This window comes from Gymnoscopelus braueri, assembly GCF_963280865.1.
Source record: "Gymnoscopelus braueri genome assembly, chromosome: 16".
NCBI classification, from domain to species: Eukaryota; Metazoa; Chordata; class Actinopteri; order Myctophiformes; family Myctophidae; genus Gymnoscopelus; species Gymnoscopelus braueri.
The window spans coordinates 35,988,422-36,013,924 of record NC_137616.1 but is presented as its reverse complement, the minus strand read 5'-3'; the positions used below and the strand labels follow the sequence as shown (position 1 = coordinate 36,013,924).

Here is a 25,503-nt window from a genome sequence, read left to right as displayed (position 1 = left end):
TACTTTGAGTACATTTTGCTGCCAACACTTTTATACTTTTACTCAAGTAACATTTTGAACATTACTTGTAACAGAGTATTTTTATATTGCGGTATTGCTAATTTACTCAAGTAAAATATCTGAGTAGCCTACTTCTACCACCACAGCTCAGTGGAGACTACGGTTTGATTGAATGAATGAGAGTTGAATCAAATGCAGGAGGACATACTTGTCCAAAGCATTGAAGCCCAAATGGCGTCCTTTTTTTTCTCCAACTGTTCGTTCAGTGTGGGGTCGGACGGTCTTTTCATTGAGGCGCACATTGCTACCAAATGTTTAGTGCATATCCCATCGCTTGGAGAGACAGTTGCCCTGTGATTGGCGAGTTGGTTGTCGGGCAACCGGCGATGACGAGGAGACATAAACGGTATTGTAGTGAAGTCGTTGAACATTGATAGAGCAACTGGTTGTCAGTGAGATTTCGTATGACCTAAATTAAATCATAATTTTTTGTATTATGATTAGGTTCATAATCCAAAGCTTCTTTTATTTTATGTTGATGATGGGTAAGAGATGCAACCTATTCAAATAACTCCCAGGATAAAAAATAAATAAATACTTACATAATAATATCTAATTAATTAGAGCTACCTAACAATATAACTATTTGTATTATGTTTTTTTTTTGCAAGTAAAGACTCCTGAGTAGATGTTTGGCCAACGCATAGGGCTATCTCACCTAACAACCAACCGGCCAATCAGATAGCGGCCGTCCTTCCAGGCCATGGGATCAGGGAGGAGTGCGCGGAGGAGCAGCCCAGAGGAAGTGGCGGCAGCTCGAGGTCCGCACCTTTTCCGGTAACACAGTTCAACGGCTGGGTGGAAGAGAGAGAGACATACACAGAGACCAGGGAGAGAGAGAGAGTGAGAGACGAGGGGAGAAACAACCTGGGGACGGGGGGTTGCTGCAGCAGGTATTGTTCATATTTTTCTCATTTTTTAAATCTTTAAACACCGTGATCGTCACCGAGACAATTATTTTGTGTTTATTAATTTTGTTAAACCCGTAGAACTGCGCGCGACGACCTAAAGTTGTGTTCTGCTGACACCCAGCGTTGCCATGTTTTGTGAGTGAAATAAGCAAGGAAAACAAGCCCAAAAGAAGCGACTTCAGTAGGCCACATGAGCACTTTAAACATGTATACATTGGCTATTTTCAAAAGATCTTCGAATAAAATGTGGAATATTTGGAAGTTTATTCTAACAACACAAATCTGGTGTGGGCTCCCTGGCACAAAACATTTTCAGATGGGGTTTAGGCACAAATACATATTAATTTGGGGGTCCCATACTTCACAGAAAAAGAAGCCCAAAGTCGCTTATAATAAGCAGACATGGCAACACTGGCTGACACCCCTCCCTTTTTCTCTCTCTTTTTGAACCGCTCTTCTTCTTGTGTTACAGGAGGGGGAAGAAGAGCGCAAAGTCGGATGAATCAATGACCCTTTTGAAGGCAGGACGTCCCGGGCCGGTGCGGATCATAAGGATACCTATACCTACCGGCGTTTAACTGATGATCGGGACAAAATGAACTGAAACCAACCCGGTTGTGCGTGTGTGTGTTTTTTTTAAGAATCGACTGCGTGTGTCTTCTGGTCCAAGTGTGTGTGGACACCCGGCAGTCAAAGAGGAAGTCGTAACTCCGGGGGCTCGTAAAGGGCCTATACAGCGCTGTTATAAGGCTTTTCATACTAAAAAACATACACATTACATTATATTTGTTTTTTGGTTGGTTTTTTTCTTTCTGAAAACGTCTGGATTTCGGGGAAATATTGGGACCTCAATTGTGGATTTTGAAGGGGAAGCTCGTGTACACTCGAAGGTTGTTTTGAAAGATACGCTGTAATAGTTATTTTAGGTTCGGGAGAGCCCAGTGGATTATGAAAATATTTTCCACACCCCGTCTTGTGTGAAAGGCTTCGTGGTCACGTTTCTTCTCACCCTCCATCAATGGAATGCTAACTGATCGATCAGCCATACCTCCGCACAAACTTGTGACAGATCAAACTGCCTTTTGAATACTGACAGCTGTGGCAGGCAGGCAGCCCACCAGCACGATCACGTGGGCAGTTGTATTAACAAAATAGCAGCTTTTCTTTCTTTTTTTTACTCTCCAAAGACACGCTTTTATTTATTTTACTTTCTTCTCCCTGTAAGGAACTATTTATGAACAGCCAACAACATGGGGAAGATGCTCTCAAAGATTTTTGGCAACAAGGAGATGAGAATATTGATGCTTGGACTTGATGCTGCCGGCAAGACCACCATCCTGTACAAGCTGAAGCTGGGTCAGTCCGTCACCACTATCCCCACTGTGGGCTTCAACGTGGAGACGGTCACCTACAAGAACGTCAAGTTCAATGTGTGGGACGTGGGAGGCCAGGACAAGATCCGGCCCCTGTGGAGACATTACTACACGGGGACCCAGGGCCTCATATTCGTAGTCGACTGTGCTGACAGGGACAGGATAGACGAGGCGCGCCAGGAGCTCCACCGGATCATCAACGACCGCGAGATGAGGGATGCCATTATTCTGATCTTCGCCAACAAGCAGGACCTCCCCGATGCCATGAAACCCCATGAGATCCAGGAGAAGCTGGGCCTGACGCGGATCAGGGACAGGAATTGGTACGTTCAGCCCGCTTGTGCGACGACAGGGGATGGGCTCTATGAAGGCCTGACTTGGCTTACCTCAAATTACAAATCTTAATGCTCCCACCCAAATGTCCTGGACTATTTTGTAGGCTACAAGTGAAAAGAAGACGAGAGAGGAGAACACAGAAACAAAATCTGAAGCAATTGATGAATAACATGACCTCTCTATTGAGTATATATCTTGGAGAGGTGTGATTATTTCAGTTTTTTTTCCTTTTGATAATGACGACTTCTCTATAACCCAGATCTTCTTTTAAACAAAAAGACAATTGTTTTTTGGCTGGCTTCCTTTCTAGTTTGCTTTGGCTCTGTAGTATTTCTCTTACACCCTGTATAATCAATACTGTCTGAATACGCCATATCATTTCTTTAAGCTTTTTTCCCCTACTTAATTTGTATAATTGGTTTTGGGGAATTTGGGGCTGTTAGGGCATACATTTACATTTTTGCAGTCAATAGATGCTGCCCTGGTTCAGCTTTCATACAGTATTCTCATCATGACCCAGCTTCAAATCCAAAGGATGGGAAAATCCAAGGCCCACTGAGGATATAACCTGTTCATGTTGGAAAGCATGGCCTACATCAGCAGCATATCAATCCCATCGTTCAAACTGCCACCGTAGTTTGTAAGAATGTGTTTTATGGACCCGATTAGACCTCATTTAGCACTGTTTGTCATTGTTGATTGTACACAATTACTGAAATTGAGGGAATGTGTTCGTAATAATTTCCTGTGCAGTGATTCCATCCTTCTTGTCTGCAATGGGAGGTGTGTGTGAAAGGCACTGTGTGTGGAGCAGGCTTATACAGGCACTGTGATAATGGTTATATATTTTGGTTGTTTCAGGGTCAGAATCTTATTGCCTCTATTTCTTTCCAAGAGCTTCCATTTACATTTGAGTGTTTGTAGTTTCCGGCGCTGCCTTTTGGAGGGGCCCTGAGTTACAAAGACCCCAAAAGACAAAACAGTATGACAAGTATTTACACTGCTGAGTCTGCACTTTGGGTGGGGTGGATGGGTTTACCAACTAGGCGGTTGAGGAAACAAACACAAACGCCTTTGCCCTTTTGACTAATGTGCACGCTTGACTATATTCTGACTGACTTTTGGACCTCAGCAAGTGTGTACTAAAGTCCCCAACCCCCACCACCTCCACGGTGCTTCAGTAACTGGGACCTTAATCCTATTCTTATTTTTTGTGGTTTTTTTTTTGTCCTCCATCAACATCTGCCTGTGCAATTATGTCATGCAGACAGTCCAACAAACCAGTACTGTTCATAAGTTATAGTCGATAAAGCTTTTCGTTTTATTTTTGTTCTATTTGCTATGCTGAAGAAATAAAAAAAATATATATATCCAGATCCAAAATGGAAGTGGAATGTCATTCAACGAGTCTACTGCTGTCAGAACATATTTTAGCCATGAAACGTGCAATTTGTGAGAAGAGGAAGTGAGTCTCAACGCTGTAGTGGTTCAAAGTAAAACTTCAGCTTTGCCTGGTTTCCTTTCTGCTTCAGCGTGTGAGTCACTACCTGTGAATAAATGATGAGATCTCTAGTTTCGAGGTAGTGATTGTCAGCTTCGCCTACTTTGCCTAAGGTCTCAGTGTATCACTTTGTCCATTATAGTGGTGTAGTAAAAAATAGTAACTAGCCCTTTTTTCTTGACAAAACAAAAAGCCAAACTTTTGAAATGGTTATGTATGTGCTATTATTACAGTGTTCCTTTCATGATCATTTTGACTTATTATCAAGTTGAATGATCGCATAATACTTTTTTGATAGTACAACAACATATAATCAAAACAGAAACCAAAATATTCTATGATCAAATGGTTTTCTATGTTGGTAATACGTACTGTAACAAACCAGTACTCAAGTAAAATGAGTTTCAAAGGGTCTGAATTGAACTGTAATCAGCACTGCTTTTTCAGTATTAATCCCTGTATAAGAAAATGACACTTAAATGCTTTGCATTAGCTCGGAAGTATTTCACAGTAGCATCATATTTGTCTAAGACAAGTGTTTGGTATTTGCAAGGTTTTACTGTAACCCACAAAAACAACGTACGTTTTAATGGCAAATCTCTGGGTAAGTGGAATGCATGTGGGTTATTGAGAACTTGTTTGGCTCTGTGTGATGACGGTGATCTCATTCTGAATGCTCGTGTGACCAGTGGGGTTAGGATGACTCGCACAATAGGACCCAGCTAGCCTGGCAGTTTGCCCTTGGTATACAAGTTGCCTGTGGGCACAAATCTCTGATCAGGTTACCATTTGCAAGCAGTGGGAAAGGAAAATGCCCGGCTGACCTGGCCATCTTTAGTTCTTGCGACTGAGACTGATTGTAGAGCGAATTATGGCTGTGTGGTGAGTCCACCACATGAAGTGTCAGGAAATGCTTTAAGATGAGAATACTTGTCACAGAAATTGTTGTTTTAGGAGTGGCTTGCCTGACAGGGTGTAGCGACGGCAAATATGCAGTTCTACTTTAGCCCGGAACCTCTCCTAAACATGAATTAAGTGGCAAGGTTTTTAGATCATTTATTAAAGGTATATAAACATCACTGCTGTCATAGGGCAGATGATTTAGTGACGGTAAAGCATAAAATAAGCAGAACTCCAACTCGGAGTTGTTCCTTGAAATTGTTAGCAAGTTCTGTGACCTTTATAGAATACATTACCCTTAGTCACAATAGGTTTTGTTTCATTAGAAAATGCATGGGTATTAATTGAAATGTGAAGCTCATGTAGTGTGAGAAATATGTTTTTAACGTGACAGTAGTGACACGTTATTTAATGTTCAGAACAGTCTCAGCCCCAAAACAATACTGCCGCGCAAAAATATGTTGTGAGCTTTTGCTATTTTTTAAATTTATTTTTTAACATGAAAGTGAACATGGTTAAGACTGTCATTGGCTTTTTAACCAATGAAAAGTATTGACAAGAGCTTCGGAAAAGAGCTTTAACATTCAGACATTCAATCCTGTGAAGGAATGAATGTCTGTTCTTTCATTATGTGGAATGGGTCTGTTTGTCATGGGGTGTTTGTTCTGTGGCTGTTGATTTGGAGTTTGACCTTCTGCAGTGCTGAAGTCACACCAGTCATGTGACATGGTCCAGTCTATGGAGGACAAGTGTACAAGACGAGAATGAATTCCACTACCATTGCCATTCCCCAAACTGTCTCCACTTCCCAGAAGTTCATAAAAACATCCATACGTTGTCCGTAATCTTTCTTTCACTAACTGTGTGCTAGTCATACATAGACGTCAATTTGCCTTACATGCAAACTATGAAGACCTGATGGCCGGCTCATTTGTTTCAACAGCAGGTTTGTTTCCTTGTTTCTTTCCACTCAAGACCTGATCCAGGTGGGAGAAAGAGAAGTGGAAATGCAACAGCGAAATCTATTGGTCTACTTCCTCTTTTGTGCTCTAATCTCGAAGTGAAACCCAGTGAACAATTTCAAGAGAAACTTGCATCAGTGAGTTCTAGCCCTGAGTCGTGCACATCACTGGCCTTTTGTCCAGCTGTCACTACACTCAGCAGATGCTCTGCTCACACTGGCCTGTGTGTGTGTGTGTGTCTGTGTGTGTGTGTGTGTGTGTGTGTGTGTGTCAACTGCTGTCATGCTCACCTGTGACTGTGGGTTAAAGGGCACAGTTCAAGAGCTGTCTCTCAAGTTGATTTGAAACTGCTACTTTGCTACTTTTTGAGATGAAGTCGCAAGAAATTAACTGAAATAATGCAAACTAACCGTTATACACTGACAACACCTAGTTGTTTGGTTCAAATATTGTCAGCATTACAAATTGAAACAATCCCTCCATCCTGAGATTATCCATCAGTTTTAATCATCTAAGAATCTGTTGCCTTTTGATAGAGATAGATAGATAGGAAGATTCCAAAATACAAAATAATAATAAAAAGGAGTAAGATGAAAATAAGTAAAAAATAAATAAATAATAATGATACAAATAGAAGACTATAAAAGTAAAATAAAGTCTGGCCTGACCATCTACATTAAACCACCTTCACTAAATATAGACATAAGTATCATGCATCGTCTATCACCAGTAACATCTGTCGTCCATGAATGGATGTATGCAGTATGTACAGACTAATTGACATGATGTGAGGCTGATATATGTACAGTGTCATCCAGCTACACAGTGGGAATACGGGTAAGTATATAAAATCAATCTACAGTGAACATGAAATGAAATGGCCTCTGACAGCTACCTGGTCTAACAATTGTGATTCATTCATATGTATTCCAAGGGACCAGTTTCCCCATGAGTAATACAGGGAATGCATACTCGGGGGTGATTTGAATGAAAGACTGGGCATAACCTTGCTTCATTTTCGTTTGCATTCTGCGTAGCCCCAAGCGCTTCCATTGTGTGCTGTGAGAGGTGGGGTTGGACTGATCTATTGTACTTGTGCGAAGGGGTTGGATTCAAACAATAGTCTTTAATGGAGCCTATTGGCAGTTCCTCTCTAATTTGTTTACTCAGGCGTTCCTCTTACCTTTTAATCCTACCTCTCAGTTCCTCCTGTAACAAAGCAAGTAAAGCGTTACCGCTCACAACACAAACAGACACGACTCCACTGCAGGTTCATTAGGATTTAGTTAAATTTCAACCGGTCTGCATGCTTGACATTTAGTTAACGGCAGATAAGTCTGTGCCCACTGTTCACCCTATAGTGATGGAACTGCACTAGGGGTGCAACTGATAAATGTAGGTTTTTTTCTAAATTTTTTACATAAAACAACATAGTGAAAATAGTAGCTACAAGCGAGCTTGGAGATCAGGTTATTTACGCGCACTATAAAAACAACAATCAATTCAAATTTATTCATGTCAATTTGTTGATAATTTTTTTTTTTTATAATTGCTGAGAAAATAATGGATAGTTGCATAGGCTATTCTAAACTGTAAAGGAGGGTCCACTGACATTACTGAGTACCATGCTGCACATACAAAATGCATTTCGGTCTTTGCTAGTCTTTGTTACTTTATGTAGCTATTGCTTCACCTGCTACTAAACCTGGGAGTTAATGATGTGTACTTTTTCTTGCCAGCTAAATGCTGGCCGTAATGTGCCTGTCTCATGAAAGAAATCCATATTAAATCAACTGTTTTTTTCTGAATGAACTCTCTCACATGCTAATTTGAAGATGAATTAGATGACAAGACACACATGCTGCATCTAAGAAACAGCGAGTCTTTTGAAATATGTTCTTTTAAATGTTTGTGTTTCTTTGCCTTCTGCAGCTGGCCCTGTTGTTTGCCCATTCTTGTTTCCATAGAGTTGCAGTGTATGGAAATGGAATGCTTGCATGTGGTGAGACACTTTAGGGGCCAAAAGGAATCACTGGAAGAGAGAATACTTGAAAATGGGTTAACCTTTACGTTTAGCTTCTCACAGATTTTCTTTGTACATTTTTATAAAGGTGTGTGTGTGTGTTTGAATATTAGTTTGAGGCTGTGGTGTACTTATGCATAGCATTTATGGAATGCAGATTTCTGGCAATATTTAGAGAACATATTTACACAGGCCATATACGCTGAGGCTGATATGGACAAGAGCTACATTTCTCTAGATGCCTGCGAGTAAACATTTGTTAGCAAGTGTTGACATCTGTTAAGTTCGAAGTTTAATTGCATCGTGTTTATTCACTCTGCAACAGCAATATTTAATCAAGTTTGGGAGTTTCGTAGCTGTACCATTGCAGTACTGTGTAATTAGACAGGACTAAACAAAGGCAGCTATTCATGATTAAATACAGGAAAGCTGTCATTATCAGCGAAGCAGAAAGTCCTTGTCTGTGTGCGTCAGGGCCTTCTGCTGGCTTGTGTCTGGTCTCTATTTATTTAAGCACGCTGGAAACACTGGGAGATTACCCCTATGAAATCTATCAAATTGAGAAAATCGTTTGTCTTCAGTTCAGTGTGGAACAGCACTGGAATGCCCTCAGAAGTTTACTTGACTCAATTTGAGTCAATTTGTTTAAAATGTTTTCAAACTTTTTCAAAAATAGCAGAACTACAAGCTCACAGCGCATCGCACCACAACACTTTGTGAGTTTGTAGATCTTGCCAAGTAACTAGTAACTAACGTTTGCAAATAATTGTAGTGGAGTAAAAAGTACAATATTTGTATCAAAAATTAAAAAAACTGAAATATTCAAGTAAAAAAGCACCTCAAAATTGTATTTAAGTACAGTTCTTTCCATCACTCTCAGAGTCAGCCACCTGCACCTGATCTGCATCTGACAGATCACCAACAGTGATTATGTCAGCTCTACAATCCAACACACTCACAGTTTCTAAATCTTCAGATCTAGTATGTACTATGTACCATCTATCTCTGTCTGCATGCTGAGGGCTCCTGGAGGTTAGTCACCAGACCCCCTCCCCCCAGTTGCCCTGGGCAACACTTCCTTGCCTTTCTGTAGTAGCTGCCGACAGCCTGGTTTTGTGGTTTCCATTCCGAATTTTAACCAGGACCATCCGGTCTGGAGCCCGCCTATACTCCAAAACCGAATCTGGTCATTTACACACACACACGCACACGCACACGCACACGCACACGCGCACACGCACACACACACACACACACACACACACACACACACACACACACACACACACACACACACACACACACACACACACACACACACACACACACACAAATTCACACGTACAAACCATTTCCGAATCCGCCGATACTCTCTAGGGCGGATATGCAACCTGGCAAAAGCTATTTGATCCCAATCTATCTAAAGGTGATTTCATGTATTAGTTCCCCTTTCTATGGTTGATGGTAATAATTAATACCTGTGTTTAATTTAGGTGTTACTAACACCTACACAAAACACAGCTGCATTTACATTCCATTGTATTTTGGGTGTTAAAGATATTATTTGATATTATTTTATTAATTAGACTTTCCTATCGACATAATCTTTGCTGAGATAATCCTATGATCACAGATCAGATATCAAAGTGATCCCAATGCTGTGTTTTGTTTCGTTTTGAACTACCCCAAAATCCAAATGTGATCCACTCGGAGAGGGATTAAAGGTTTTGAACTCTTGGGCCCCTGGAGACATGCAGAAAGGATGTCGTCTGTCTGGTCTGGACAGGCCTCAAAGCTGTTCCTGAGAAGTCTCGTCTCACTGGACAGGCCTCAGAGCTGTTCCTCAGAAGTCTTGCCATTTTGGTTGTCATGGATGCCACTTAAACAATCTAGTAAAAGTGCCATGCAGGGTGTCACTCTGCTCCAAGGCAGGCTCATAAGCTCTCAAGAAAACGGTCACACATTGCATTTCCCACTGTCTGCCTTGCTGAATGTGTTAACAATTAAAGGGGTGCCACGGGTGCACGTGTGTGTGTGTGTGTGTGTGTGTGTGTGTGTGTGTGTGTGTGTGTGTGTGTGTGTGTGTGTGTGTGTGCGCGTGTGCGTGGTTATAAAATATTGTTATAGTTAGGCGTAAATTGGGAAAAGATTCAAGTTTGGGTTATACTATAACCCAAACAGTTATGTGTATGATTAGACATTTAGAGGTTTGGTTAAAGTTTAGGGGTTAGGGTTGGAGTTATGCCTGTTGAGTGCCGGTGTCTACAAGCTCACGTGAGTTTATAGATCAGCTTTATTTGGCTTTAGGGTTAGGGTTAAAGGGATATTTCACTTTCAAAAAAACGTTTGGTCATTTTATCGTCTACTCAGGCTTTTGTGAGCCCCCCAGACCGTTTTTAAGTTGCTTGATTTAGTATTTAGATATTTGATAATCATTTTATCAGACACGCCCCCTTCCTATACAAACCCATTATAACTTCAAACTCCATTTTTAACCCGTTAGATTCATCAAAAATACCCGTCCTTGGTTATGCTGACTCACCCTGCCCTCCTAATACGTGAGGGGGCCGTGTTTTTTTGATTACTTTTTTCATTTATTTTATTTAATTGTTTTATTGTATTTAATTTTTTCATTTTCCAAAAAAAATATAAAAAATAAATGAAAAAAGTTATCGAAAAAACACGGCCCCCTCGCGTATTAGGAGGGCAGGGTGAGTCACCAGAACCAAGGACGGGTGTTTTTGATGAATCTAACATGTTAGAAATGGAGTTTGAAGTTATAATGGGTTTGTATAGGAAGGGGGCGTGTCTGATAAAATGAATATCAAATATCTAAATACTGAATCAAGCAACTTAAAAACGGTCTGGGGGGCTCACAAAAGCCTGAGTAGATGATAAAATGACCAAAAATTTTCTTGAAAGTGAAATACCCCTTTAATAATGGCTTCTTTTTTTTTGCTAAAATGGCATCCATTATATCATACATCCTGTGTGTGTGAGTGTATGTGTGTGTGTGTGTGTGTGTGTGTGTGTGTGTGTGTGTGTGTGTGTGTGTGTGTGTGTGCGTGCATGTGTGTGTGTGCCGGCATGTTTGTGTGTCTGTGTGTGCTGTTCCCACTGCTGCAGGAAATGATGCAAGCTGCCAGATATAATAAATGGAGCCTGTGCCAGTTCATTGAAACTACTGTCCTCCTTTGCCAAGGACGGAGGATAAATTATGAAACACAATCCATTTTGTTAAGTCTAAACATAGATAAGAGCTTCACAGGAATAGATGAGCGATATAAATACCATGCATGCCATACATTTTTAACATCTTTAAACGAGAAATGGGAATCCCTGTTTTGTCTTTGTGTAAGCCTGAAAAATGGCTGACGATATCACTGGATATCACTAGATCACAAGATTTAGACCCTCAAACCTGACCCTTGACCTTTTGAACAAACCGCAAAGTCAGAATCACTTTTTAGAAATTCAATGGCCGCCATGGTTTTTCTGTATTTATCAGAGATAAGGTTTATGTCTCAAATGAGGCTGAGGTTTGGGTTAATGTTAACCCCTTCTGTGACCCCACCCATCGCTTGGGACTCAGTCACAGAGCATTGCCATCCATACTACGAATGTCCGTGGTAAAAACGCTTTTAAATCACGTTTTTGGACCGCCTGTACAAAATTTGCAATACAATGTTGGAAAATAGATCACAAATAGCATATATGACACTATATATATAACACATATAAATAACACTATACGACCGAGTCCTGGGCACCAGTGATGGGTGAGGTCACAGATGGGGCTATAGGTTCATTTATGGGTTATTATAACATTAACATTTTCATGAAGTATAAAATCGAACTAAACTTCTTCCCAAAAAATGTACTCACAATATTAGATGGACAACTAAAGGATATGGTGTATCTTTCCCTTAATTTAAAGTGTTGGCTGGATGTGCGTATCCCTATGTGATAGGAAGTGACATAGCCTACACTGCATACTGCAGACTCCCTGTTTAACACATGTGGCCATAAAAAGGTTAAAGATTGAGTGTCTCTTACTCAGCAGTTTCATTGTTTGCGATGTCTGAATTAGTTTTATTGTGAACCTTTGCTACCTAGTAAAACTGAGAAATGGCATAATCATATGATTTAAATTCACAGATTTATTGCTTGAAAAAAATAGCAATTAACCACTTGAACCCTATATACTTCGTTGCTGTACATCAAATAGCTGATCAAACCGATCTACAAGCAAATAACCGATCTACATCTATAACCGATCTACAACAATTCCCCTTTAGAATAGGGGGGGGACACACATTCAGAAATGCTTTGTACTGCCCAGGGATCATTGTTCAATCTGTATAACGCTAGAACTTATATGCTGTTTAACCGCCAGTTGCCATACTTAATTTAAATGTGATGAATGAGAGGACGGGGTAAGAGGCTGCCAGTCACACTTTGTGTAATTATTAATAGGTCTACATTGGAACACTGACGGACTGGACAGGAGGCCAATTACTCTAAATGTCGCTCTCTCTTTCTCTCTCTCTCTGGTGCCTGTCAGCATCTTCCTTCCTAAACCCCGCCCCACTGCCGTCCACCACCGCCCACTGCTCCTACCACCGCCAACATTCCATTACCTCCACTCACTCACACACACGCGCACACACACGTGCGCACACACACACGCACGCACACACACACACACACGCACGCACGCACGCACGCACGCACGCACGCACGCACGCACGCACGCACGCACGCACGCACGCACGCACGCACGCACGCACGCACGCACGCACGCACGCACGCAGGCACGCACAAATACACAAACACAAACACAAACACAGTCATCAACTCAACCCTCATCCTAAAATAACCCCCAACAACAAATAATCCAAAAATAACATATTGTACCACGCACGTGCAAAAAGAGCACACACACACACACACACACACACACACACACTCTCTCTCTTTCCATTCATCCCTGCTAATGACCACTCTGAACTGCCTTTTGCTTTGGTGTGTAGAGCAACCTCACACATGGCTGTGTGTGTGTCTGTCTGTATATATGTGTGTGTGTGTGTGTGTGTGTGTGTGTGTGTGTGTGTGTGTGTGTGTGTGTGTGTGTGTGTGTGTGTGTGTGTGTGTGTGTGTGTGTGTGTGTGTGTGTGTGTGTGTGTGTGTGTGTGCGCGCGCCATTGTGTGAGTGTGTGTGTGTGTGTGTGTGTGTCTGTGTGCGTGCGCGCGCGCGTGCATGTGTTGGTGTGCAAGCACATATAGGTAGCCGATTATTTTACGTCAGGTGTTCGTCAGGACTCTATGCTTAGCCTATGAAAGGTGTAAGCTCTCGGTGGTGGGAACAGTCAGTGTGTAGAGTGTAGATAAAACTTCTGGCGCAAAGGTGAGCCACAGTTGTTGTCCTGATAAAGGCCAGACCGCACTAATGCAACTCCTTGCAACTCCTTGCAACATGCAACTACTTGCAACCATTATCATCAATGGCAGTTGCAAGGAGTTGCATTGGTGCGGTCTGACCTTAAAACTGTTTTGTTGCAAGGAGTTGCGACTAGTGGCGTTGGTGCGGTCTGGCCTTAACAGGCGTCATGATGACTTAGGCCGGTTTCAGGTTCCAAGGTTTGGCCAACATTGCCTTTTTCCCAGCACGTTACAAATCAGTTGTTTCAGTGCCAGTGCAACCCATACAGAAAATGTATAATGAAATATAGTAGGTATATGTATAATAATCATCATAATAATAATAATACATAATACATAACAGCTAACCATATGAACCCTAGCATCCCCATTATCGTCATAATAGGCGAACATTCGTGAAAATAGGCAAATATTTCGCAAAAGTAGCCGATCTAGAAGCTCATAATAAAATGCATCACTATGTGACACGTTGTGAGCTTGTAGATCGAAGAGATTTGGTTTAGAGGGAAAAAATTAGGGGACCAAGTACGGACTCCTGGGGGACCCAATCAACGAAGCATATAGGCTGTGGTTAACTAGTTCAGCATACATACATAGATATATTTTGTGTTCTTATTTGGCATATTTTTAAAACATAAATAAGAAATCTACTTTTGTTTGAAATGGTATTGAAAACCTTTAACATTTATCGCAATGACAGAATAGTGCTCCTTTCTATGACTCTAAAACTGATTAAATATGAAGAAATCTAAATGACGTAGTTTAAGCGTTTTGAAATACTGGAATGAGAAGAAAAGCATGACAACGGTCAGTGTAGTTACTCTCTCTCTCTCTTTTCTGGAGAGTGAAGTAACTCCCCGTCATGGAAAGCATTACCATGCTTCCTCCTACTCCTCACATGCTATCATCCCCTTTTTCATCTTGCTCAACAATGACAATAGCTACTAAATGTATTGCCAGAAATGTCTGTGCTTGGCCGTGTGGCGGCTTGACCAGTTGGCATGTCTCCCTCTGAGCACAGACTTCATTACAGTGTCATATACAGCAGTGGTTCTCAACCTGTGGGTCGGGACCCCCAGGGTGGTCCCCCAACAGTATACGTGTATACCAGGCGTCTGCCCATTTCTAAAGTGACAATTTAAGGGAAAATAAAGTAATAATAATAAGACCATTAAGACCAAAAACTACAGTATACCATAAAAATGTTCAAACATTGGCCAAATTGACAAATATTACCTAAGAAAGGGGCAAACATTTTGAGAAGAGGCGATCTACAAGCTCACAACGCCTCGCAATGTGAGGCGTTGTGAGCTTGTAGTTTGGATATTTTCACAATTTATCTGTGGAGCCGAGTCAAACTAATTATAATGCCTCAACTCCTACAATTCCAAGTGCTTGTCAGGGTGGGGGGTCCCCAGTTCAAATATGATTCTTTTGGGGGGGTCACAGCCTGAAAAGTTTGGGAACCCTTGATCTATGTTGTCTGTCCTTGATCTCCATCAACTTTCTTCAACGTATCATCTAGTAAGAAAGCTATAAGTTAAATTAACCACTAATTCAACCTGGCATCCCTATTTTGGGCGTGTGAAACTTTTCAAAAAGTTAAAAACATTTCAGAAATTTTTGAGTGAGCTTGTAGATCTGCTACTTTAGCAAAGGTTTTAAGTGGTATTAGAAAAATCCATGCTTTGTAAAGCCTAGTGTCATGTGTGCTGTCTGTGTGTCCGTCCCTCTGTTTGTGTGTGCGTGTCAGGGCTGCAGTCCATGGAGAATGGGGTGACACATGGTGTAGTGACGGGTGGGTTGCGCAACTAACCTGTTTGTGGAAGCAATTAGGCGTCCCAGTGGGATGCGTGCTTGTCACCAGTGGAGCCTGTTGTGTCTGAGGGCCCAGAGAGGACGGAAATATGTTGAGCCATCTGCTGTGTCATGTCTGCCGTCGTGCAGGCCACTGCGTGCTCTTAAGGCTGGGCAATTAACCGAAAAGATATAAAAACTGATATTTAGAACCAACAACCGACATAATCTTGCTCATGTAGGTTAATCGAATAATCCAATTTCTTTTTTCATTATAAAAAATATATAATATAATAATAATATATTTTTTGTTTTGTTTTTTTAAATAGACTAACTTGATTTTACCCTGACTTTTACTTTGTTGTACAATGGTGGTGTACAAAAAATATTGAGCGTTGTGAGCATGTATTGTAGATCTGCTATTTTCACACACACACACACACACACACACACACACACACACACACGCACGCGCACGCACACGCACACGCACACGCACACGCACACGCACACACACACACACACACACACACACACACACACACACACACACACACACACACCCAGCCCTACTAATTTAAACCTTTTTATATCTCTGCCTCACTAGCTTGTATGAAGCCTGAAATAATAATGACAGTGGAGATGAGAAGGCCAGATGACAGAAATACCTTGCTTTTGTTTGCTCTCGTCTCCATGGCGATGCTGACAAAGTCTCAGCATTGGACGCCCGGTCAGGGGGTGCATCTCACTAGGTTTAATGACATGAACCCTAGCGACCATTCTGTGGTGAACATTCACGAAAATAACCGATCTACAAGCTAACAATGCGAGAGCTTGTAGATCGCCTATTGTCGGTGAAGAGATTTGGTGCAGAGGGAGATAGTGGGCCTAGTACAGAGCCCTGGGGGACCCCATTCAAGTAAGTATGAAGGGTTAAATAGTTAAATTGCCACTTTGGATTTAATCCAAAATCTAAATGTTCACAGACCCATGTTCCATAACATTTTACAGATTTGATTCCCTCTGCCAAATTGACATTTTCAGTGTGAAAGCAACTGAGGAGCTCAAACGATTTCAGTTTATATATCAGTTATAAGTTGACACAATGAGCAACGTGACAGGAATGAATCGGAACAAGACAGAGTGATGCCAGGCACTTCCTCCCTGTTGCTACTAGATAACCAAGAACAGGAATAGAGAGCATTTCGGTGCATTTGTGGAGCAGGCCCACAAACTCAATACTCAACGCATAAATCAAGAGCTGTGACATCATTTCCGTACAGTATCTTCCTCTTTATCTGTGTGTGTGTGTGTGTGTGTGTGTGTGTGTGTGTGTGTGTGTGTGTGTGTGTGTGTGTGTGTGTGTGTGTGTGTGTGTGTGTGTGTGTGTGTGTGTGTGTGTGTGTGTGTGTGTGTGTGTGTGTGTGTGTGAGAGAGAGAGAGAGAGAGAAAGAAAGAGTGGGGAAGAGAGGAAGAATGTGTGCACGTGTACATAATGTGTTCCAGTGTTCATCATCTGTGTGTACTTTGCATCGACGGGCACTTCCAAAACAAACGATGGTCTCACTCTCCCCTGTTTTCACTTGGCCTGCAATAAATCGGCATTCACTAGCTGCATAGTGATGGCAGGAGTAACGCATTCCACCTCTTCACAATGACGCCCTGAGTCATAATATGTGTGATAAACTCACCAAATATGGTTCCTGGATGGTGTTTATGATGAGTTCTTTACTGCACTGCGGGATACAACGATCAAGCTCCATGTTAACTAGCATTGGAACGAGCACGGCAGTAAAATGTGTGTTACTTTAACTCAGCAAGTGTGAAAATTGACCCGGAAGGGTCCACTGTTATACTTTAGCAATCCAGATTTTGCTGAGCAAATGAACTCTGCTGCTGAGTTGAGATATTCGTATCACAACAAGTCTGTTTATGTGCATTCTGTAGGATAGCCTCAGAGGAAAATTTGGAAAATGTTGCTGCGTCCTGTTCTTGAACTATGAACTATGAACTGTCAGGGCTTGGAGCACATAAGTGACATTTTCTGAATTTTACAGGAGAGCTTTTCTTTGATTGAAATGATTTAATTAAAAACAACATATTTAAGCAATCTATACCTTTATACAGATTAGGCTACAAGTAGTAAAATATTTACTTTTTATGTTGTTTTTAATTAATTAATTAATTGAATATGTTTCCTAGGGCATTGTGGTTGTTGATTTCTACCTGATCAAATTGACAGGAAGTGATGCCCAAAATGCCCTAGGAAACTTGTGGATAGGCAGTGGTGGACAAGTACTCAACCCCAGTACTTGAGTCAAAGTATAGATACTCCTGGACAAATATTACTCAAATACAAGTAAAAGTTGTTTTGTCAAATTTGTGTTAAAGCATAGAGTAGGCTACTTGCTTTTAAACTATTCAAGTATTCAAAAGTGTATTCATAGTATTAACATATTAATTGATGTGTATCTGTATGTATGTATGTATGTATGTATGTATGTATGTACGTACGTACGTACGTACGTACGTACGTACGTACGTACGTGCGTGCGTGCGTGCGTGCGTGCGTGCGTGCGTGCGTGCGTGTGTGTGTGCGAGTGTGTGTGTGTGTGTGTGTGTGTGTGTGTGTGTGTGTGTGTGTGTGTGTGTGTGTGTGTGTGTGTGTGTGTGTGTGTGTGTGTGTGTGTGTGTGTATGTATGTATGTATGTATGTATGTATGTATGTATGTATGTATGTATGAATGTGTATGTATTAATGTATGGGTATATGTTTGTATACTGTATACATGTTTATTGTGTTACATTTATGTTAATTAGAATAGTTATTTTTGATAATATGGATGACATGGATGTATATGTCAATGTGTATATATATATATATATTTATATAGGATATATATTTTGGTATATAATTGAAGAGTTTTTTTTTTTTAAAGAGTAGTATAATGCGAAGCACGGAATATAACTTATATATTATATATACTTTTATAAGTTTTCATCTCGCTCCTTTTCGGATATGTTTAGATTATTTTCTCTATTCTTTTTTTGTTTCTTTTTTTAATATATTTTAATTTAATTGATTTTCTTTGTGATTGTGAGTATGTTTAATCAAGTAAGGTACAGATCCTCAAAAAAAAAAAAAAGTACAATACTCAAGTAAAGATACTTTGTTATTATCCACCACTGACTATAGGCTGTAATTAATGTCATACTACCCGCCCTCCATAGTCCATACCAACATCATGGTGATATGCCAAGCATTAAACATCTGAATGCTAAAGTTGCTCAGCAACAGGCAAGAGAGAGCTGTTAGCCACACAAGTCATACAGGAAGCTGTGCTGTGCTGAACTCCTGGAATCTGATGTGTTTCACAGGACTACTGCAACGCTGTGGAGATCACTGGTGGGCGCTAATGAAAACTGCTAAATAATCCACACTCGAGCTGGGTCCAGAATGTGACCAGTGGTTCGGCATCCTCATTGTTCCACAGGGAGACATGACCTAATGGACAAATGAAGTCAGCTGACACACTTCCATGGAAACACTGCTACATGCCAATTCGTTTTGTTTTTTTATATTCTCATTCAAATAAACCAGGGGTGCAACAGATAATCAAACTAATTGTTTTAATCAATTATAATTTTTTTTTTTATTGATTATTGAATACAAGAATTCATTAATAATCAATCGCTATTTTGTAGATCAGCTATTTTCACTTTTTTATTATTATTGCATGATTTATGATATTATTATGCAATTAAGTATAAAATAACTCTTAAGTGTCTAATAGATTTGTTGATGTACCGTATACAAATTTAAAACATAAACTAACACGCTTCTCGGTTATTTGATTAATCAAAAAGGTAATCGATAAAGAAAATACGTAGAACTTTCTAACTGGATTTTCTTTTCTCCTCTGTGTTTGCTCTGTCGGAGGTGACTGAGCAGAGGACAAGTCCTCACTGTCCAGTATGTCTCACTATCCCACTGATTGGGTGACAAGGTCACGACCTTTGGGAAAGTGAGAGGAGCAAAGCAGTTCCATTCTTAATGACTGAGACTAAACACCTTGTCTAAAGTCGGACAGTGAAACTACCAAATGCAGAGGCAGTCAGTCATAGAATGAAGGAGAAAGACGGGTACAATACAAAGAGAAAGAGAAAGTATCAAGCCTCTGATCACATCTGGTTTGTCTAGTTCTTGAGAAAGGCGTGCTGCCTTCCAAGTGTTAATTTAACACTCAGGATTTTTGCATTCCCTTTCAGGTCCATTTGCTCACTCAGGATTTTACTGTGTACTGTAGAGTGACTATTCCTCTTCCACCCAACACTTGTGTCCTCCTGAGGTGGTGACTCAACGTTTCTACTGAAAAGGTGGACTATTGCTGCTGTGGTGTCCTGCCCCTCAATGTGTAAGCACTGGGTGGGGTGTCTTTCAAAACAAAACCTAAAGTACTGTATGAGTCATTCTCCACTTGTTATTGCCATCAAGTATCTCTCTAAAGTTCAGCACTCCAGCATGCTGATGTGATGTTTAAACAAGACCCGCGTTTTCCACTCCGAAGACATTGGTGACCGAATAGTTTTTTGTCAATTTGTGTGAATTTGCCAAATCAGGAAATGTTACTGAATATCAGACAGAGAATGTAAGGCAAACAGTGTGAGGCATTACTTAAGCCTAATTAATACGTTGTTGAACTCAGTGACAAGTGACAACCTGTTATTTTCACAAAATAATCTGCTTTTTTCACTTAAAATCTGTTGTTTCCGGAGAGCAACACCATCGTGCAATGAGAATAATTTTGCATTTCCCTCTCTCCGCTGAATCCTAAGTGTGCAAGCTTTGACATGTTTTTGTCCATGCACCTGAGCTTCAGGTAGGCTACTGTTCCAGACAAAGACAGCCATGATGTAGTGTAGAGGGTAAAGAGATTACCTTACAAGACACTCCTACACTGGGTTCTGTCCAAAAAGCCTGGAGCCATGAAGGGCTTACCTTTCCACCTCATCAAACAGCAGTCAACACAAAACAAGTAACTTGGAGGTTGATTTCAGCTATGATTTCAACGTGTAATTGCTGTTTCTAAGCTGCAGGTTTATGTGTGGCCTAATAATGAACCTGAGCCTGAAACATTATTTCAAATGAACAGAAAATTAGGCCTCAAGGCCAACTTGAGGCTTTGGTTTGGTTGGGAAACCAAACTTGTCACCTAATAAGAATTATAGCTCTGAACAACAGAGAGGGATATAGGGAGACATTTGGAAGACAGCTGTTTAGTGGAAAGCAGAGTACTAACATTTGGTATTGGCAAATTTCACAGATGTCCAGAAATTCCTAGTTTACAACTGAAGTGCACTGCCCTCATGTGGTCGCAACTCAGTGAGTAAGCACATAGTAGGGAACAGACAGACAGACAGACAGACAGACAGACAGACAGACAGACAGAAAGACAGACAGACAGACAGACAGACAGACAGACAGACAGACAGACAGACAAGCAGAGAGATGAGATATGCTGATAGTAGAGAGCAGTGGTGTAAGTACTGTACTTAAGTACAATTTTGAGGTAACTTTATTATACTGGTAACTGGAGTATTTCCATTTTCAATACTTTTACTTCTACTCCACTACATCTCAGCAGCAAATATTGTACTTTTACTCCACTACAATTATTTGACAACATTAGTTACTAGTTAAGTGGCAGCGGTGTGGCAGCGGTGGCAGCGGTGGCCTAGTGGTTAGAGGGGCGGCCTTGATACCGGAAGGTCCCTAGTTCGATTCCCCAATTCATCACATCAATCATGAATCACCGCTGAATAGCCCTTGAGCAAGGCTTCCATGCAGGGCCTGGCTGTAAATAAGTGTTAACTTAGTCCAACACCCTGGGTAAACAACAAACTTTGCTTTGCTTTGCTAGTTACTTTGAAGATTTGTATTATTATCGCAAAACATGCATTATAACCACTTCAGCCCTGCATACTTAGGCTATTTGAAAATAGCAGATCTACCAGCTCACAACGCGTTGCAAAGCGACCGTTGTGAGCTTGTAGATCTGCTATTTTCAAAAGATTTTTATACATTTGAAAACTTATGAATGAGTACTTTCTACTTTTGGTACTTCAAGTACATTTTGGTACCAATACGTTTGTACTTTTAGTCAAGTGATTTTTGAATTCTGTAACAGAGTATTTCCACATTGCAATATTCATACTTTTACTTAAGTAAGAAATGTGAGTACTTTTTCCACCACTGAAGCACATAGTATGAAACAGACAGACAGACAGACAGACAGACAGACAGACAGACAGCACGCACACACACACACACACACACACACACACACACACACACACACACACACAGAGAGACAGACGGGGGAAAGACAAGCAGAGAGATGAGATATGCTGATAGTAGAGAGAGAGGAGACAGGGGGGGAACGGAGTGAATAAGAGGGGCAGACAGAGATATAATAGAGAGAGCATTATAGACTAAAACAGGCACTCTATTGTCTCCTAGAGTGATTAAAAAACACAGACGTAGGTGTCGCGTCTGGGCTCGATGTGGTGACCCAAATCCTAAATATAACATTACGTCAGATTCTGTAATGATAATGAACCAGTGGGACTACACATTAAATGTCTTATTTCGTACTTCTTAAAATGCCAACAAATAACGATAGCAATAACAACATCTGCCAGGACACTATGAAATTGCCGGGAAAAGACAGGAAATTGTGAAAAGCCTGTTTTATCTTCCATAATAATGAGTGAGTCAGCCCAGCTTTTCATCATGGCTCAGTCCATTCCTGGGTTGTAAAGAGGAGGGGGTTCGCGCTCATTTATGCTTGCGTGATGCATTTATAGCATCGTTTTAAGGATCTTCCCACGCGCACAATATCCACGCGCATGTGTAAATAACGGCAGGAAAACATATGATATCCCTGCGTTTACTATATCCTCTACTATTCGGGAAAGTGACCGCTGAAACACCCCTTTTCATAGAACATTGTATGGCCATCTCCCTGCCCCTAGCAGCGTTGCCATGTCGGCTTGTTATAAGCTACGTTGGGCTTGTTTTTCCTGTAAAGTCGCTTGTAAATATTGCAATATTTAGAAGTTGCGGGTTGCTTTTTTGGGGGGGGGCTTGTTTCTAACGTGTATAGCTGCTTATTTGGGATTGTTTTCTAAAGTGTAGTTGCTTATTTGGGCTTGTTAATTAATGTTGTTTAAACCAGTGGTTCTCTCAAACATTTTCATGTCAAGGATCCCCAAATTAATACGTTTTTGTAGACCCACCTTCTGAAAATATTTTGTGCCAGAGACCCCCATACAAGATTTTGTGGATTTGAAAATATTCCTAAATTTCCACTTTTCCCCCAATATTTGTCTTTGAAAATAGCAGAACTACAAGCTCACACAACGCGTCACATCGCGACGTGTTGTGAGCTATTTTCAAATAGCTAATGTATTATATAATTTAGAGAGAGAGAGAGAGAGAGAGAGTAGCCTACTGAGTGGGCTTGTTTTCATAGACCTGGTTGCTTATTTCTCTCACAACATCTGGCAACGCTGGCCCCTAGCTGCTTCTGTACCCCCCTCTCTGCTACAGAGCAGATTTCCAGGCCTTCAATCGATAGCACTGCACACACAGTTACACAGAGGATGATTCTTCACGGCATTAAAACCATAAAACGAGGGAAAGGAGTCGAGGACTGGTGCAAAAACTTTGGACCAGTGCACAAACTTGAATAGACTTGCGATCCAAATAACTTCCCAGTAGTTTTTTTGAGGATCTCTGTGTCATCTCTCTCTTTTTTTTTAATTTAATATCTCTCACTACTACTACTACTACTACTACTACTACTACTGTTGCAATAGGACGGATTTATTATAGGAGCAAAGATCGCGCCACTCTGATGAATTCACCGAAACCGGACGAAGATGATGTGCCCATTAAAGACCCGATCAAATACGGAGAATTGGTCATTTTGGGGTAAGTAAGTCACGCTAGAAATACAACAGTCCCATAGTTGGAAGTGATCAGTAGGCTAGGATAATAATGATATATAAAAAAGAAAGATGTCGTGTGAGTTCGACAGGTTTAATCCACTGTTCTCTGGCCGTTATCTGAATAGTAATAACATTATAATAACAAGAAAGCCGACGTTTCCCCCGCATTAATGACAACCTATTGTCATCTGTAACATATCGTCCATGGTGTAGCGGTGTGTGGTACTGACTGTTACAAAGTAACTTTGCATCGCAATTCTAAAGGCTGTTCTCTCCGTGTAGCATACACCAGTGAAAATATGTGTTGGTTTGGTCCTGCATCTTATCATGTGTTTTCTAAACTCCACGAAAAAAAAAGATATATGATGATGATGCGATGCAATGTTACCCGTAGTAAGAAGACTACTACGGATGTAGGCAGCCCTTTTTCTTTTTTCTTTTCTTTTTTTCAATGGTTGGAGTGAGTGGGTGTAAGATCAGCACTCGATTGCTCAGGCTGAACCATCTCTATGATGTCATACTATGCTGGATCTGTGATCGCAGAAAGTGGGACAGGGGGATAAAACCAATACTGAGAGATGCCCATATCTACTAAATCTGTCATAAAGGCCTTTTTCGTGTGCTATAACTAATAGACAGGGCTGACAGACCATGAGGAACAGTCATGCTATTGCTAAGGATAGAACAGACCAGAAGCCCCCCCTCCCCTCCCCTCACACACACACACACACACACACACACACACACACACACACACACACACACACACACACACACACACACACACACACACACACACACACACACGTGCCCCCCCAAGCAAGCATGCAGCAGTCACCTCACCTACACGTTCACACACGCACGTGCACAGACTGCACACACACACACACACACACACACACACACACACACACACACACACACACACACACACACACACACACACACACACACACACACACACACACACACACATCACACCACATACTATAAGCCTATAAGAACCCGTCATTCCCAGCCTTGTTGTGTGTGCAGAGCTCCCTCTTGCCCTGCAGCGGAGCTTCCTGTGTATGCCAAAGATAAAGTGACCTTATGGTGCTTTGTCTTCCTGTCCGGCTGCCTGTCTGTGTGCTGCTGAACATGGAGTTGGCTGCAGCCCTGCATCACAATACTGAGTGAGTGAGCAGCGCGTCTGTCTCTCGTCTCCCCGCCTCCCACCGATACGACACAAGAAGAGCCTATTACAGCCCTTTGTACCAGCAATCAATGCAAGGAAGTGATGATGAGCTGCATGCGGACTCTGAGGTCTGAGCCAAACGCGCATCCTCCTCCACATGGCGTGGGTTTTGCATTTCTGTCACCCCATCCGCTTCGTCAAAAGGCTGGAACTGAAGGATTTTGGGGGGAGACTTGGGACTGCCGTCTTGACCGGCGTCAAGTAGAGAAACTGGAATTGGCCATACAGTATGTATACCAGGGGTTATCAAGCCTTTTCATGGTCCAAGGACCGCCAAATTAGTGTGTATTTATCCACGCACCCCAGATGAAAATATCTTGTGCCAGGGACCCCCATACAAGATTTGTGTTGTTAAATTGTTTAAAAAATATAAAAAATAAATCATCATTTTTGGGAAATAGCTGATATACAAGCTCACACCGCGTTGCACCGTGAGTCGTGACGCGTTGTGAGCTTGTAGACTGGATATTATTTTCAAATAGCCGATATACATAGGGTGGTTAAACTGCTATATTAACTAATTTTGCTGGGACGAGCCCCTGGAACCCCCTCAAGGACCCCATGGGGGTCCCCGGACTCCACTTTGAGAACCACTGCAGTATACGTAGTATTGCTTCTTGCACTATGTGGATTATCCGACGGACACCAGGTCATTCAGATTTGATCAGTGTGACTTCGAATAGCCTGTCCTGTCAAGCAATCGTACCCCAGGTAAATGGTTGCAGAGTGGAGTGGACACCCTGAATGCTCTTTCTAATGCTGGTGTCAGACATCACATTTCCCCCTGGCCTGCTTCTTATGTAAAAGCACAGCCTGACTATCCATCTGTGTGCCTCAGTGATCACATGTGTGGTCGAGGATGCTGCACGGGCTCAGAGAGAGCAGTGCATTATGATGTTTGCAGCGGCCGCCTGCCGTCACTCATGATTACCTTTTAGTTAGTCTGAA

At 41.4% G+C, this 25,503-nt stretch overlaps 2 protein-coding genes across 3 annotated transcripts in view; both read left to right on the top strand.

Moving 5' to 3' along the window:
- The first annotated feature begins 845 nt into the window (after nt 1-845).
- On the top strand, nt 846-4,084 carry LOC308103957 (ADP-ribosylation factor 6-like). Its single transcript, XM_080454183.1, has 2 exons — nt 846-953; nt 1,444-4,084. Exon 2 carries the CDS (start codon nt 2,222-2,224, stop codon nt 2,747-2,749), a length of 528 nt encoding a protein of 175 aa, XP_080310309.1. The 5' UTR covers nt 846-953; nt 1,444-2,221; the 3' UTR covers nt 2,750-4,084.
- Nucleotides 4,085-22,927: 18,843 nt separating this feature from the next.
- The window catches only part of LOC308103590 (E3 ubiquitin-protein ligase pellino homolog 2-like), a 243,242-nt gene continuing 240,666 nt past the window's right edge, over nt 22,928-25,503 (top strand). For both annotated transcript variants that reach the window (XR_013934756.1, XM_080453649.1), the window contains exon 1: nt 22,928-23,301. Coding sequence is in view for 1 of the 2 variants with exons in the window: in XM_080453649.1 (XP_080309775.1) it covers nt 23,225-23,301 (77 nt within the window). In the remaining variant the exon portion in view is untranslated. The remainder of the gene's footprint in view (nt 23,302-25,503) is intronic.